The sequence below is a fragment of the Trachurus trachurus genome (assembly GCF_905171665.1).
Source record: "Trachurus trachurus genome assembly, chromosome: 7".
NCBI lineage: Eukaryota > Metazoa > Chordata > Actinopteri > Carangiformes > Carangidae > Trachurus > Trachurus trachurus.
In genome coordinates, this window is record NC_139901.1 from 22,427,850 (window position 1) to 22,440,075 (window position 12,226).

At 43.7% G+C, this 12,226-nt stretch overlaps 1 protein-coding gene across 1 annotated transcript; it reads right to left on the minus strand.

The window, feature by feature from the left end:
- Positions 1-480: 480 nt before the first annotated feature.
- On the minus strand, positions 481-4,419 carry mafba (MAF bZIP transcription factor Ba). Its single transcript, XM_083976356.1, has one exon. It carries the CDS (start codon positions 3,941-3,943, stop codon positions 2,717-2,719), a length of 1,227 nt encoding a protein of 408 aa, XP_083832482.1. The 5' UTR covers positions 3,944-4,419; the 3' UTR covers positions 481-2,716.
- Between the last annotated feature and the right edge of the window lie 7,807 nt (positions 4,420-12,226).

Here is a 12,226-nt window from a genome sequence, read left to right on the forward strand (position 1 = left end):
TGCCAGCAGAGGCCAGCAGCATGTGCAGGAATCTCCCTGCAGAGCCTCATGAGCGGCCAGACCCTGGGATCTAATCACAGTGGGCCAGTAGGCTTTGATCCAAAGTCATTCTTAAGGCTGAAAATAAAATAAACGCCAAGGATGAATGAAATACAAACAAGTTAAAGGTCAGCCCAAATTATTTCTGCGGAGAGAAGATAATTTCCCCTAAACTGCACCACAGTCTGCCTCTTTTTCTGTGAGAGCTGTGGCTGCCTGCTATCAACAACCTCCTCTCTTTTTAATCACTGGCAGTAAAGTGAGTGTACCCTGGCGCTACTGTCTCTGCAGTGTGTGTGGGAATATTAATTACTGGTAATATGTTTTTACTGTGACTCAGTCTGCGCCTGGTTTTGGTATGATATCATATCACAGATCTTTCCTATGACTGCAGGAGAAAAAAAAGTCTGAGAAGTTATCATTGCCATTTCAATGACTTTAATAAGCAAAATAGGAAACAATTTCTTCCAAAAACAACCAAAAAATAAGACAAAACAGAAACCAGCCTGAATGGAACAGTTCAAATTTAAGTGTTTAACTATTATTTATATAAACAGGATTGAAAATTGATCCCCATCATCGCAAAGTACACGGAAACGGCGAAAACATAACAACAACCCGCTGCTGCAGTTTCAGTTCCATTTCAACACAGTTGAATCAGTAATAAACCAAAGATTGTTAAATGCGTGACTTCTCAACAATAGGTTCAAATGCAAGCACCATGCTTATTCGATATGATCCAACAGTTTGTTAATTTAAATCATTAAAATAAAAACTTTTAACTATGCATCTGGCCAGCAGAACCAGAATCATCAAATAATAATAAAACAGACGAAAAAGAACATATTACATAACATACATATTGTTTTCATTTTGAGAATTTGCACAACCTGAATCCCCTTTTTTACTGACCGGCAGAAAAAAAAATCAGGAAACACATATAGAGCATTAACAGTCCAAACTTTGTATGAAAACGCTTGTGTTATCTAAATATTAACTCTACATAAAACCCCTGACGAGTACGTTGTCGCACTTTTTCCTAAATATTGTTAAAAATATAAATCCTTAATAGGCCCAGTGAAAAATGTGCTACAGGTGGCCGCCAATTGGAATGAGAGGATGAGGTTTACTCTGGGTTTGATGTGGTTTGTTAAAGAGTTAATAGAAAGGCAGACAACACTTTTGTGAGAGTCAAAACGACAGAGGGCACTGGCCCTCTGTGTGTGTGTGTGTGTGTGTGTGTGTGTGTGTGTGTGTGTGTGTGTGTGTGTGTGTGTGACCCACTATGTAGAAAACTTGATGCGCAAATGCCTGGACTGTGCACTCTGGGTGGAATAATATCGTGGCCACATGTTTGTCTCCTCAGTGTCACATGTGTCCAGATACTGCTCTAAAAACTCTTGCACTTTAGGCCTGCCTTGAATAATATTACAATATAGTATCATAGTATGTCTTCCTGGAGGGAGGTCTGCACAAAATTCAAAATGAAAACTTTTAAAATCATTATCCAAAAGTGCACTTGACACACAAAGTTTGTTGTATTTTAAATGCAACTGAAAAAATGCACTCCTCTCTAAATCAATACCCCCAAAATGATAAAAAACACAAAAAAACAACAACAAACAAACAAACGTAAAAAATAAATGAAATTAAAAAAAACACAACACAAAGAAAGAAAGAAGTTCAAACCAGCCTCCTCAATCTTGTTGTGCAGTTTTGCGGTTGCATAATATTTACAAGCTCAAAGAAACCCACACCATATGATACTGCACCGGCAGTCCTGCTGTTCTGTCCCCGCTGCAATTCTCTAAACCCCCAAAAAACTATGGAGAAGCGCAGATCAACAACATGCTCTTAATATACACGAGAAGATGAAAGTACAAAATAGAAATTATTACCGTACATGTCCAGCATGCAGGATTAATATTTAATGCAGTTTTTTGTTTCAATATATATTCGAATATAACCAAGCAGGCAATAAATCAATGAGATGTTGCATAAAACGTTCCCCCCACCCACCCACCCCGTGACGGGTTAGTAGACAGAAGTTTAAATTTTTGCATAAAGTGGAGTCTTTTGCTGTTTGGAGATTTTTTCTTTTGTTGTATCTCAGATTACGGGGCCCACTTGTCTGAATGTGAGTCTCATTGATGAGTTGCAGGCTGCCACGAACAGGCCTATTTCGTTGTTTCATAACAGTGTCATCGTTTTCGAGAACAAAATTACAAGACAACTGCCTCGACGCCATCCCACACTACTTACAGATTATTTAAAAGCTGTAGCCTCAAAAGAGAGCGAGAGAGGAGGAAAAAAAAGTTCATCAGCCGATCCTCTTCTTTGAAGAAGAAAAAAGTCTCTTCACTACAAGCAACTAATCTACAAAGATTCTGCGACTGGTCAGACACTACGTTGCTCTTTGTATCTCAGTTGACACGTGGATGGAGAGATGAGTAATATATGAGAATACTATTTGATGGATTATTCTTCTAATATGAATATAATTGTTACCGTTATTCGTATAATCATAAACAGTATGGGAGGTGTGGATTATTATCGTTTTCGCTCATCAGCCAGTCAGTCACTTGTGGAGAAAGGAAAGGTGGAGGGGGGGAGAGTTTGTTGTGAGGAAGGTGGGTTGGAGGGTGGGGGGGGGTTCACAAGAAAAGGCTATGACAACTCACATGAAAAACTCTGGTGATGAAGGGTTGTCACTGGTTGAGCCAGCCTCGCGGAACCCGTTACTGGCCCCCGACCCCGTCAGTTTCTCACACTTAAGTTTGTAGGCGTCCCTCTCCCGCGCCAGGCGGCCGATCTCTGCCTTCAGCTGCTCCACCTGGTTCATCAGCTGCGTCTTCTCGTTCTCCAGCACGTGTTTCTGCTGCACCCGCTTGAACCTGCAGGACTGCGCGTAGCCCCGGTTCTTCAGGGTCCTCCTCTTCTGCTTGAGGCGGATGACCTCGTCCTTGGTGAAGCCCCGTAGGTGTCTGTTGAGCTCCCTCACCGACATGGACACCAGCTGGTCGTCGGAGAAGCGGTCCTCCACGTTGAGTCCGCCCCCGGAGCCGTGGTGGCCCCCCGACTGGCTGAGGTGGCCGTGTGAATGGTGGTGGTGGTGGTGGCGGTGGTGATGGAGCGGCTGGTGGGAGTCTGGGGACACCGGAGACGGGCTGTCGGGGTCCTGGCTGTGGTGATGGTGATGCTGGCTGTGTGGGTGGCTGTGTCCGCCCGGGTGCCCGGACAGCTCCTCGCCGTGGTGTGGGATGCCCCCCGCATACGGGTGATGGTGCTGCTGGCCGTGGCCGTGGTGGCTGTGGTGGTGATGCGGGCCCCTGTAGCCCTCGAAAGCGCCTTGCTGCTGGAGCTGCTGCTGCACATGCGGCGGCGGAGGGTGGCCGTGTCCTGTGGCTCCGATCAGGGCCTCCACTGCGTCCTCCGGGGTCAGGCTTAGCGTTTGCGGGTCTATCTGCTGGTGGTACCCGCTGTTCGGCATCCAGTACAGCTCCTCTAGGTGGTTTTTCTGCTCTGTGGGGCTGAAGCTGGGTGAAGAGGGCACCGAGCTGCAGGGTGTACTGATGGGGGTGGACGACACTGAACCCTGGGGTTGGAGGCGGTTACACTGGCGCACCCCGTTGCGCTCCAGCCCGGCCAGGCCTTCCTTCTTCACGTCAAACTTCATCAGGTCAAAATCATTGACATATTCCAGAGCCAGAGGGCTGCTGGGTAGCTCCGGACCCATGCTCAGCTCTGTACTCATGTTGCTGTCTCGACTCTTTTGCAGATATGCAAAGGTAGTTGCAAGCGTCGCAAAAACTGACTTATTAATCAGCGTCTCTTCTCTCCTTTCTTGTTTCATGCAATAGTTCTTTTGGCTCCTCCACCGCTGCGCACTGACTTGCTGTAGCATGAAACACCGTGTGATTGGTGGAAAAAAGGAAAACGAAAAAAAAAAAAAAAAAGTAGTGGAGGAAAACTTTCAGACTAATGCTCTGCACACGATTTGCGTCATATAGCCTACTTCTGCTGGGATAATCTGGCAGAGCGACCAGGCAGGAGGTAGAAAGCAGTGCGTCTCAGTGCAAAAGTAAAACCTCAGTCCCTTCAGTAGAAGTGTATTCACATAAAAAATTGAATCAGCATAAATAATAATTACAAAAAAAGCAAAAAAAAAAAGCAAAAGAAATACCACGTTTGTTCGCTGAGACGGGCACCAGTCCTCGTTGCAACTTCTTGGTTGTAAGTCCCTTTTTTTTCTCCAGGAAAATAATAGGAGCAAATAAGCAGAGTAAATAGGGCGTCTGATTTTCGCTGAAAGGCAGCTTTTCCAGCTCTGCACCGCAGAGGTTTAAAGGCTCGCCTCTCGCACTCTCTCCCACTCCCTGGTATCCAGCAGACTGCGCTTGGAGCCAGCCAGCGCTTTATCTTATAGCGCACTGTGACGTCGTCGAGGCGAAAGGCTGGATCCGTAGCGCTCTTCCAATCGGAGAGGGACTCTGCGCTGAAATAGAGGAAGAGGAGGAGGAGAACAGAGCGGAGAGAGAGAGAGAGGAGGGCGCACAATACAGTCTTGACAGCTTCAGACAGTCAGCTGACCGACTTCCCTAAAAGCAGGAGGTGGGAGGAAAGTGGAGGAGAGAGAGAAAGAGAGAGAGAAATGCCTTCACTTCATGGACACTACCAACAGACTCGCGGATCATTCGCGGCAGATTCAGATGTGAATGAGAGAAATGTGCTCGAGTTAAAGGCTTCAATGCTCAGTGGAAATTCTACCAGCACAACATCCCGTTAGAAAACTTCAGTTTAACCAACATTTCCAACGTCAAAGCCTCGTTTTAGTCTTTATTGGGCAACACAGAGGATGGCAATGTGGACAACACATATCTGTTGTCTTCTAATGCACTTTGATTCAGAGAGTGTATTCCTTAATGTGCTCGAAGCTGTTTGATTTGTTCTAATCATCTTTGACGACTCATTTACAAGAGAATAAGCTCATGTGTTGGTCTCATTACACCTTATTTTTATTGCAGTGCATGCTCTAAGTGCACATAAAAATTCAGTAGACACCTAATCACCACTAAGGCTGGATTTGGCAGCACAAAAAAAGAAAGGCCAATAGCAAATTGATGTTGTAACCCAGTTCATCAAATTCCAACAAAAGTTATATCTTGTGACCTTTCCTGCAAACAAGGACAAAGAACTTTGTGTTATCCCGTTGTTAATGTTGCAGACACAAACACACTTATTGGCTTTGAGTCACACTCGGAGGTTTAGGCAATAATACACCCACATAATCAACAGTCACAATAAAATCCTCTGTAATTCCTGCAGTTATTTATTTGTGTGTGATCCTCACATGGAGACTGTGACCTTGCTGCGTTTAACTTCATGGCTTCCTCTTTTAATTTTTTTTTCTTTTCTTTTCTTTTTGATATGATGCTGGGCCACATCACTCCTGTGTGTGTATCTGTAACCTTGTGTTATAATCATTATGGGTTAAGTGTAATTCTCTCTGGTGAAAGAGAAGTTGCCGTTGCTCAGAGCCTGTTATTACTCCCAGATTCCCACATCAGGCTCGTCTTGGCTCGGACAGTTTGTTTTACACCGAGCAGCAGCAGCAGCAGCAGCAGCAGCAGCTGCAGCAGCAGCAGCAGCAGCATCACAACAGGGGGATTCACCAGAAAACAGGCTCAAGGCTGCCCCTGCGTGGGCAACACACGAAGCGGTGAAGCTGCTGCACAGGGCTGGAAATATCCTCGGATTTTTATTTTTAGATTTTTATCTCCGCGTTTATTGCTCGTTTTAAAGGTCACGCCCTGCAATTATGACTGACAACAATTAATCTCTGTCATTTGAGTCTACGTTACGTGTTTAATTGGCTCAGTGACACTGTCTAACAGGTAGTTTGGTCACAGCAGGACCAGATCCTTCAGTGTGTGTGTGTGGATGTGTGTGTGTGTGCAGTGTCATTGATTTAATTTGTTTTTTAATTGTCCGAGGAGACGAAAAAGGGAAGTGATGTGAGCAAATGTCTCGCTTCCCTGCAAAAAGAAACTGCTTGTAAATGAGTCAATTGCAGAGATCGATTGGATTATCATTTCGTTTCCACCTCATATCCACGGTTGAGCACAGCCGCGACCAGAGCCCTATTGATCAGGCTGTGGGTGTGAGAGGAGGCTGCCAAAGATGAGATCCGATAATGAAGGGCTTATTTGTTGAGTTAAAAATTCTTCATCAGTTTGAGTTGTGCAGCAGTGTATCAATAGATGAACTCTACTCATGTCATAAATCAATAACAAAGACGAACATCATAAGATCCTTCCTTATACTTCTAAATCAAAGTTATGGTATTTATGCACGCTGAATTAAAATAAAATAAAATCATTAAATGAAAGACTGTTAATTAACATTTTACGAAGAATATTAATATTTTTGAAGAGTCACCTGTCAACCAAACATCAGAGCTTTAGAGTAGGATGGTTTACGACTATCACCTGTTTGTTAGCCTACTGCTAATAATAATTATTTTTCATTTTTAGTAGTTATTGTTTTTGTCGGTTATTATAAGCTTTTAAGCGCCTACATTATTATTATTTTTAACCAAACTTAAAATAGGCTAATTGACTATTTTGAGGCTTGGGTGATTGAAGTGCGCTTGACTGTATTTAATTCCTAATATGAATTTTACTTAGTCGAGAAATGGTGATCAAATATCCCGAACCTCTCTCTTTCTCTCTCTCTCTCACACACACACACTTTTCTTCTGCAGCCTAACAGCGTCTTGCACTGATACACTCTCATGCAAAGTCAAGCCAAGTTTTTTTTTCCAGCTCCAAATCAGAAAAGTGCAGGTAGCGTGCAACAGTCATCCTCCTTTTCTTTTTTTTTATTCTCTGAACCTGCAGACGAGCTCCTCACTTCTCAGCTCCAACTTCAAAAGCGCCCTGAGCGAGTCGTGCCGTGCCGTGCCGTACCGAGGCGTGCTGCTCTGAAACTCTTCCCAGCGAGGCCGACCCGGCGGCAGCCCCCATTAGGTCGTAATGCTCTCTAATATAGCCCGAGTCCACCGTCTAATAGATCCAGGCAGGCCTGCCGGCGGCTCTCCCCCTTCGGTAATAACGGGCTGTAATGGAGAGACAAGATGTAAAAAAGCGTCCATGTCAGCAGCATATCGGTGGTTAATGATCTATTAAGTGATCCGTGTGCTTATGGACAGCGAAAAAAAGTGTTGATGCTTGCTTATTCGCCCCCTAATGAGAGTCCCATCCTACGGATTTTAGGAATGAATAACAGAAATAAAATCACCTTTAAAATGTTACATTTAACAGTTGACGCATTGGAGGCTGCAGTGGCTGCAGAGCTTCCCACAGCTCACATCTCACACCTGCAACAGGCCCGATGGTCTCACACTGGAGGCCCGTGGAGCTTCTACTGGAAGAGTCATGATTCCCCATCACAAATATGGATTTCTACTCTGCTCCAGGACTTATCCATGCATGTGCACCTGCTGTCCGCAGGCCGGGCTGCACTGCCAAGACCCATCGGAAGTGTGTGAGCTCTAACTCCGGGAGGATGCAGTGACTATGAGGATTACTTTTCCCTTTTTCTTTTAGAGCCAGAACCCAGACTTTCTGTCTGACTTTGAGGCGAACTAATGGTTCTTTTATTCGGGGGTGTTTTGGCCGTTTGGCGTGCGTCATGATGAAACTAAATGGTCCTCCCTGCGATCATTCCTGGAAACACTGCAGAACGAAACGGGAGGTAGCCGGAGTTGGAAGGCCCGTGAGAGGGAGAGTGAGGGATGGAGATGGAGGGACGGAGCTTTCGGAAGTGCAGCTTTGATGGGTTTTGATGCAGGAGGGAGAGGAGAGACGCGCAGAGCTCATGCACCCCCGGCTTCAAGCTCCTAAAAGTTTCCAACGGAGCCGCTTTCATTACACACCTACTTCACATTTTAAAACGTAGCCTTTAAAACTTTTTACTTGGAGAATAAAAAACGCAAATCTCACTAGAATATACAAATATGACACATCATTTATGATTTATCTGAATTAAAACCCATAGAACCTAACTTCCAGAATATGTCGAAACAGACGCGATATCAATTTGGCATTATTAACATTTGATAATCAACAATTATCGATTAAATATCTGCTGAAAATCACTCCATCTTCAACATATTTAAATGAAATTTATCAATTTAGCAGCGCCAACCGTATTTCTACGCTGCGTGAACAGGTGTTTGCACTAATTAAGTAACAGTTTTCCAGGATAAAATAATAGTAATTACGCCATAAAAAATGAGAGAGCAGACATGTTGAAAGCAGCCTGCAAGGGTTTCTTAAAAATTCGGTGAAATTATTTACACAGTGGCCCCTTCTTTTGCATCACTAATCTCACATCTTCCGTTTTACAAGATGTAGTTACTCAGACATTCTTGTTTACTCCAGACTGATCGATTATCTCTGTGAAAACATGTATTATTAAGACGCGTCGTCTGTGTAAACAGGCAGAGGCCAGTCTCTGAGCAAAGCCAACATCCTTATCAGGGGTAATTGACTGAGGAGTCTTTCGGGAAAACAACAAGAGGTGAGATAAGTGCAAATTCTGGCAATCTCATTAATATGAAAAAAGCATCGATTAAACAGTGAAAACCAAATCTTTATCTTCCAAAAAAGAAGAAGAAAAAACTCTACTCTGCATGTTCTCTTTCTCATGCATACGCCTACTTTTGACAGTCATAATTCTTCCCCTGCGTTATCACAGCAATTCCACTCAGCGTTCCCCCGGTGAGAAGGTGGTTGTGTTTGCAGGGGAAAATGAAAATTAGAGCTTATTTCTTGTGACAGGGCGCCTCTGGTGGCGCATTTACTCACTGCTAATAGTTTGATGTGTATCATCAGTGACATGCAGCCTTTTTTTTTTAGCACTAACCCTATGCAGACAGCTCCAACTCTCAGAACAGAAGTTTTTTTGTCTTTTTTTTTTAAATGACAGAGGCAGAGAGGATATAAATATACGATGGCGAGGCCAAGGCATAATTGTAGGCCTTTTCTGAGATTAGATGTCTCTGATTGACGTGTTGTAAATATAACAACAAATAAATGTCAGTATGCACTGGTACTGGCTTAATCCCCATAGAAAGAGAACAATAAATCTGCCTTTTGCTGTGGTCATTTCATTAATGTAAATTGCAATGCTATGTACAATAGTTTGGCTTCGCTCCAGTTGGCTCTCTGCTGCTTTGCTTATGCATAACATTGGTTTTTATCATAAACTGGGGCCGTGTGACCACAGAATGTAGGAGACGCCACAAGAACCAAATATCAGAGTGCAGGCATAACATAATTACAGCCTGGTATTCTCTGGTCATAACCACAGTTTACATCTGTATTTTGTAAGCCAATAACCGGCTACTGTAATTCTAAAGAAACGTACGAGTGACTCAATTCTTCTGATGTACTGAATTGAATATATAATTTTAATTTCCACTCACGAGTAGCACATGGTTCTTTCAAAAAACAACTGACATACACCTTATGTCGCCCATAAAACTAATGTATAATAATTGTCCTTTCCTTTGTTTTTGCTCTTAATCACTTTGGTCTATGAAATACCTTCTGGCATTAACATGTCAGTGCTGAGGAGCAATCTTTGTTGTTCATAGTCCTCTCTAATTGTCTGCATATGCAGCTGTCAGACCATATCTCTGGCTTATATTAAATTTCCACTTCATATAATATTCTGGAAAATATACGTCATCTATAGTAGAGTATATACAGTGTGTCATTATGCTAAGAGTGAAGAAAGGGTTTTAATAGGCCTCGGATGGCTCTGTGTAATATCTGAGAAGACTTTATTTTATTTGCCTGTCATGTGTGTGAGGTATAAATGTTTATGATCATAGATAATTTGTTCGTGTGAGAACATGAGAGAAAAGAAGTCTGAGAAGTATGAGCGAGCAGACCCCAGGTCAGTTTATTGCAGTGTGAATGTGTGGGCATGATTGATCTGGAGGTGGGTGGATGCTGCATGGGGCAGTTCAAGGGATAAGAGCCGAACGGGCATTTTTCTTTCTTTCTTCAGTCCTCTCCTCTCTTCAGTCCTCTCCTCTCCTCTCCTTTCGTCTCCTCATCTCATTCAGACCTAACCCCTCCTTTAATCTATTTGTACTGTTTCTCTCCTTGTGTATTTCTCCACTATGGATGAGCAGGATGCTCCTCTCCACTCCTCTGTCTGTGTGTGATTATCTGTGGACTCGTCATTCACCACGGATCTAAAGATGCAGCCTCTATCAAACATCTCTACTCTCCACTCCTCCAAATATCCCGTTTTTTCTCCCTCTCTCCTCCTCTGTCCATCCTCCCTCACTGAGTGACCTCCTTGCCTCTGGGCTCTCTCACCCCTCTCCTCTGGCCCTGGCCCTGGCCCTGCCCACCCTGGGTCATTTATCATGGGCCAGGAGGGGAGCCCCCGGGCCTGCAGGCCCCTGTCAGCCCCTGCAATCGCCTCTTTGTGGCTCCCAGCAAACAAGTGTCGGATCAGCAAAAGTCTATTAAAGCCTGGTGGGCCTTTCTCAGCCAATTGGGTTCGGGTCACTGAGCTGCTCTCCTTGCTGCTCCGAGAGCTCTTTGTGTCGCCGCCGTTCGCTGACACAGATCCCCACAAGATTAATGATTTTTAGCAGCCATTTGGGTCTCATTCGCAGGGTCCTTCTCTTCCACTCTCTTTGCCCCTTTTCGTCTTTTTCTTTTCTCTTTAACCTATTTCTACTACTACTCTTCCTCTACCTTCTGATTTCTCACTTCTCGCTTTCTCTGGTTTGCTCCTCACCTCCTCTCTTTCACAGCCAACCCAATCAATGTTGACCATTTGTGTCCTCACTTTGTCATGTCATTGTCCACACAAGTGTGATTGCCACCAATGGCAGCCCCATATTTATCTAATGATTGCCTTTGTGTTACAGGTTTGATCATACAAAGGATGTAAGCAGCAGTTTTCAGACGTTTGTTTTTGAGCGATGAACCTGTTAAATCCAGAGGATGTTCAGGAACCAACTCAACCATTTACATTACAATCCTGTCTTTCCCGCAGTCTCCCTCAAGAGGCTCAGAGTAATTTGAAATCTTCGAGCCACTTCCACGACTTCCATGTTGCCATGTTCTCAGTGTTGTTTCCAGTAATTACTGCAGGTTAAGTGCACGTCCCGGAGCCCAGTGGAGGCAGCTCTATCCCTCACCTGGGACATGACTCAGCACAGTTCAGGTCATCCGTCCATTTCCCTGACCACTGGACCGCACCCCGACCTACTCTAAACCCACAGGACAAGCACCATTTACAAAGGAATCATGTTCACTTACATCACCTAATGTAATGGCTGTTTTATTTACTAGCTGAACTTTTTGCACAGCCGCCCTGTGATCATTTATTAATTCGAACTTTAAAAGTCATAATTTATTGTAAAATTTTGCGATTTCACCTTAATACACTTATATTGTTTCATGGTAAAATAGGGAAACAAAGTATAGCCAATGAGTTTATACATAGTTTAGGTTAAATGTTATTTTGTAAAATAAACAATTTTGCCATTGAAAATATTTTGCAGGATCTACTCACTGCCAGTTTGGGCGAGAGGATCAATTACAGCAACCAATATCTCTAACACTGTTTTTACAGGCTGAGTGTTATTTAGAAAATGTAAGAATGAGACATTTTCCGATGCTGCTTGAAGAGTAAGTTTAGAAATAGTCCTGGATCTCCCAGGATTTCTGTTTTTTTTCTGTGGCTATTTTGGGGGTAGAGGAAACAAATTGTACAGTATTTTCACACATCATCACTTTTTAAATTCATACTTGTTAACAAATAGCTGCATATTTACACATCCAAGAGTAACACAGCCACATTATCATCATCCAGTATTCTCTCTTGTTCGGCTATGTGTTCGGTCTGCAGCAGCTCCTGAGGGGAATATGGGAACATCCTGCTTTTTGGCTGCTAATTGCTCCACTATGCGCGCCAGCTAGTCGCTAACTGTGTTTTGGTGCGGAGCAGGTAGCACACAGTGAGTTCTTAGAACAGCAGCTAAAAACAGCTGCTTGCTGCAGCTGTAAATGACACCCTGAGAGTGAGCCAGAACAGTGCAGTTGCAGGCCTGACAAATAAACAATGAGCTGCAACCTTTAAAGCTCCATAA

Coding starts and splice junctions, on each gene's coding strand:
- mafba (XM_083976356.1), bottom strand. CDS start 3,943: ATGCTACAGCAAGTCAGTGCGCAGCGGTGGAGGAGCCAAAAGAACTAT.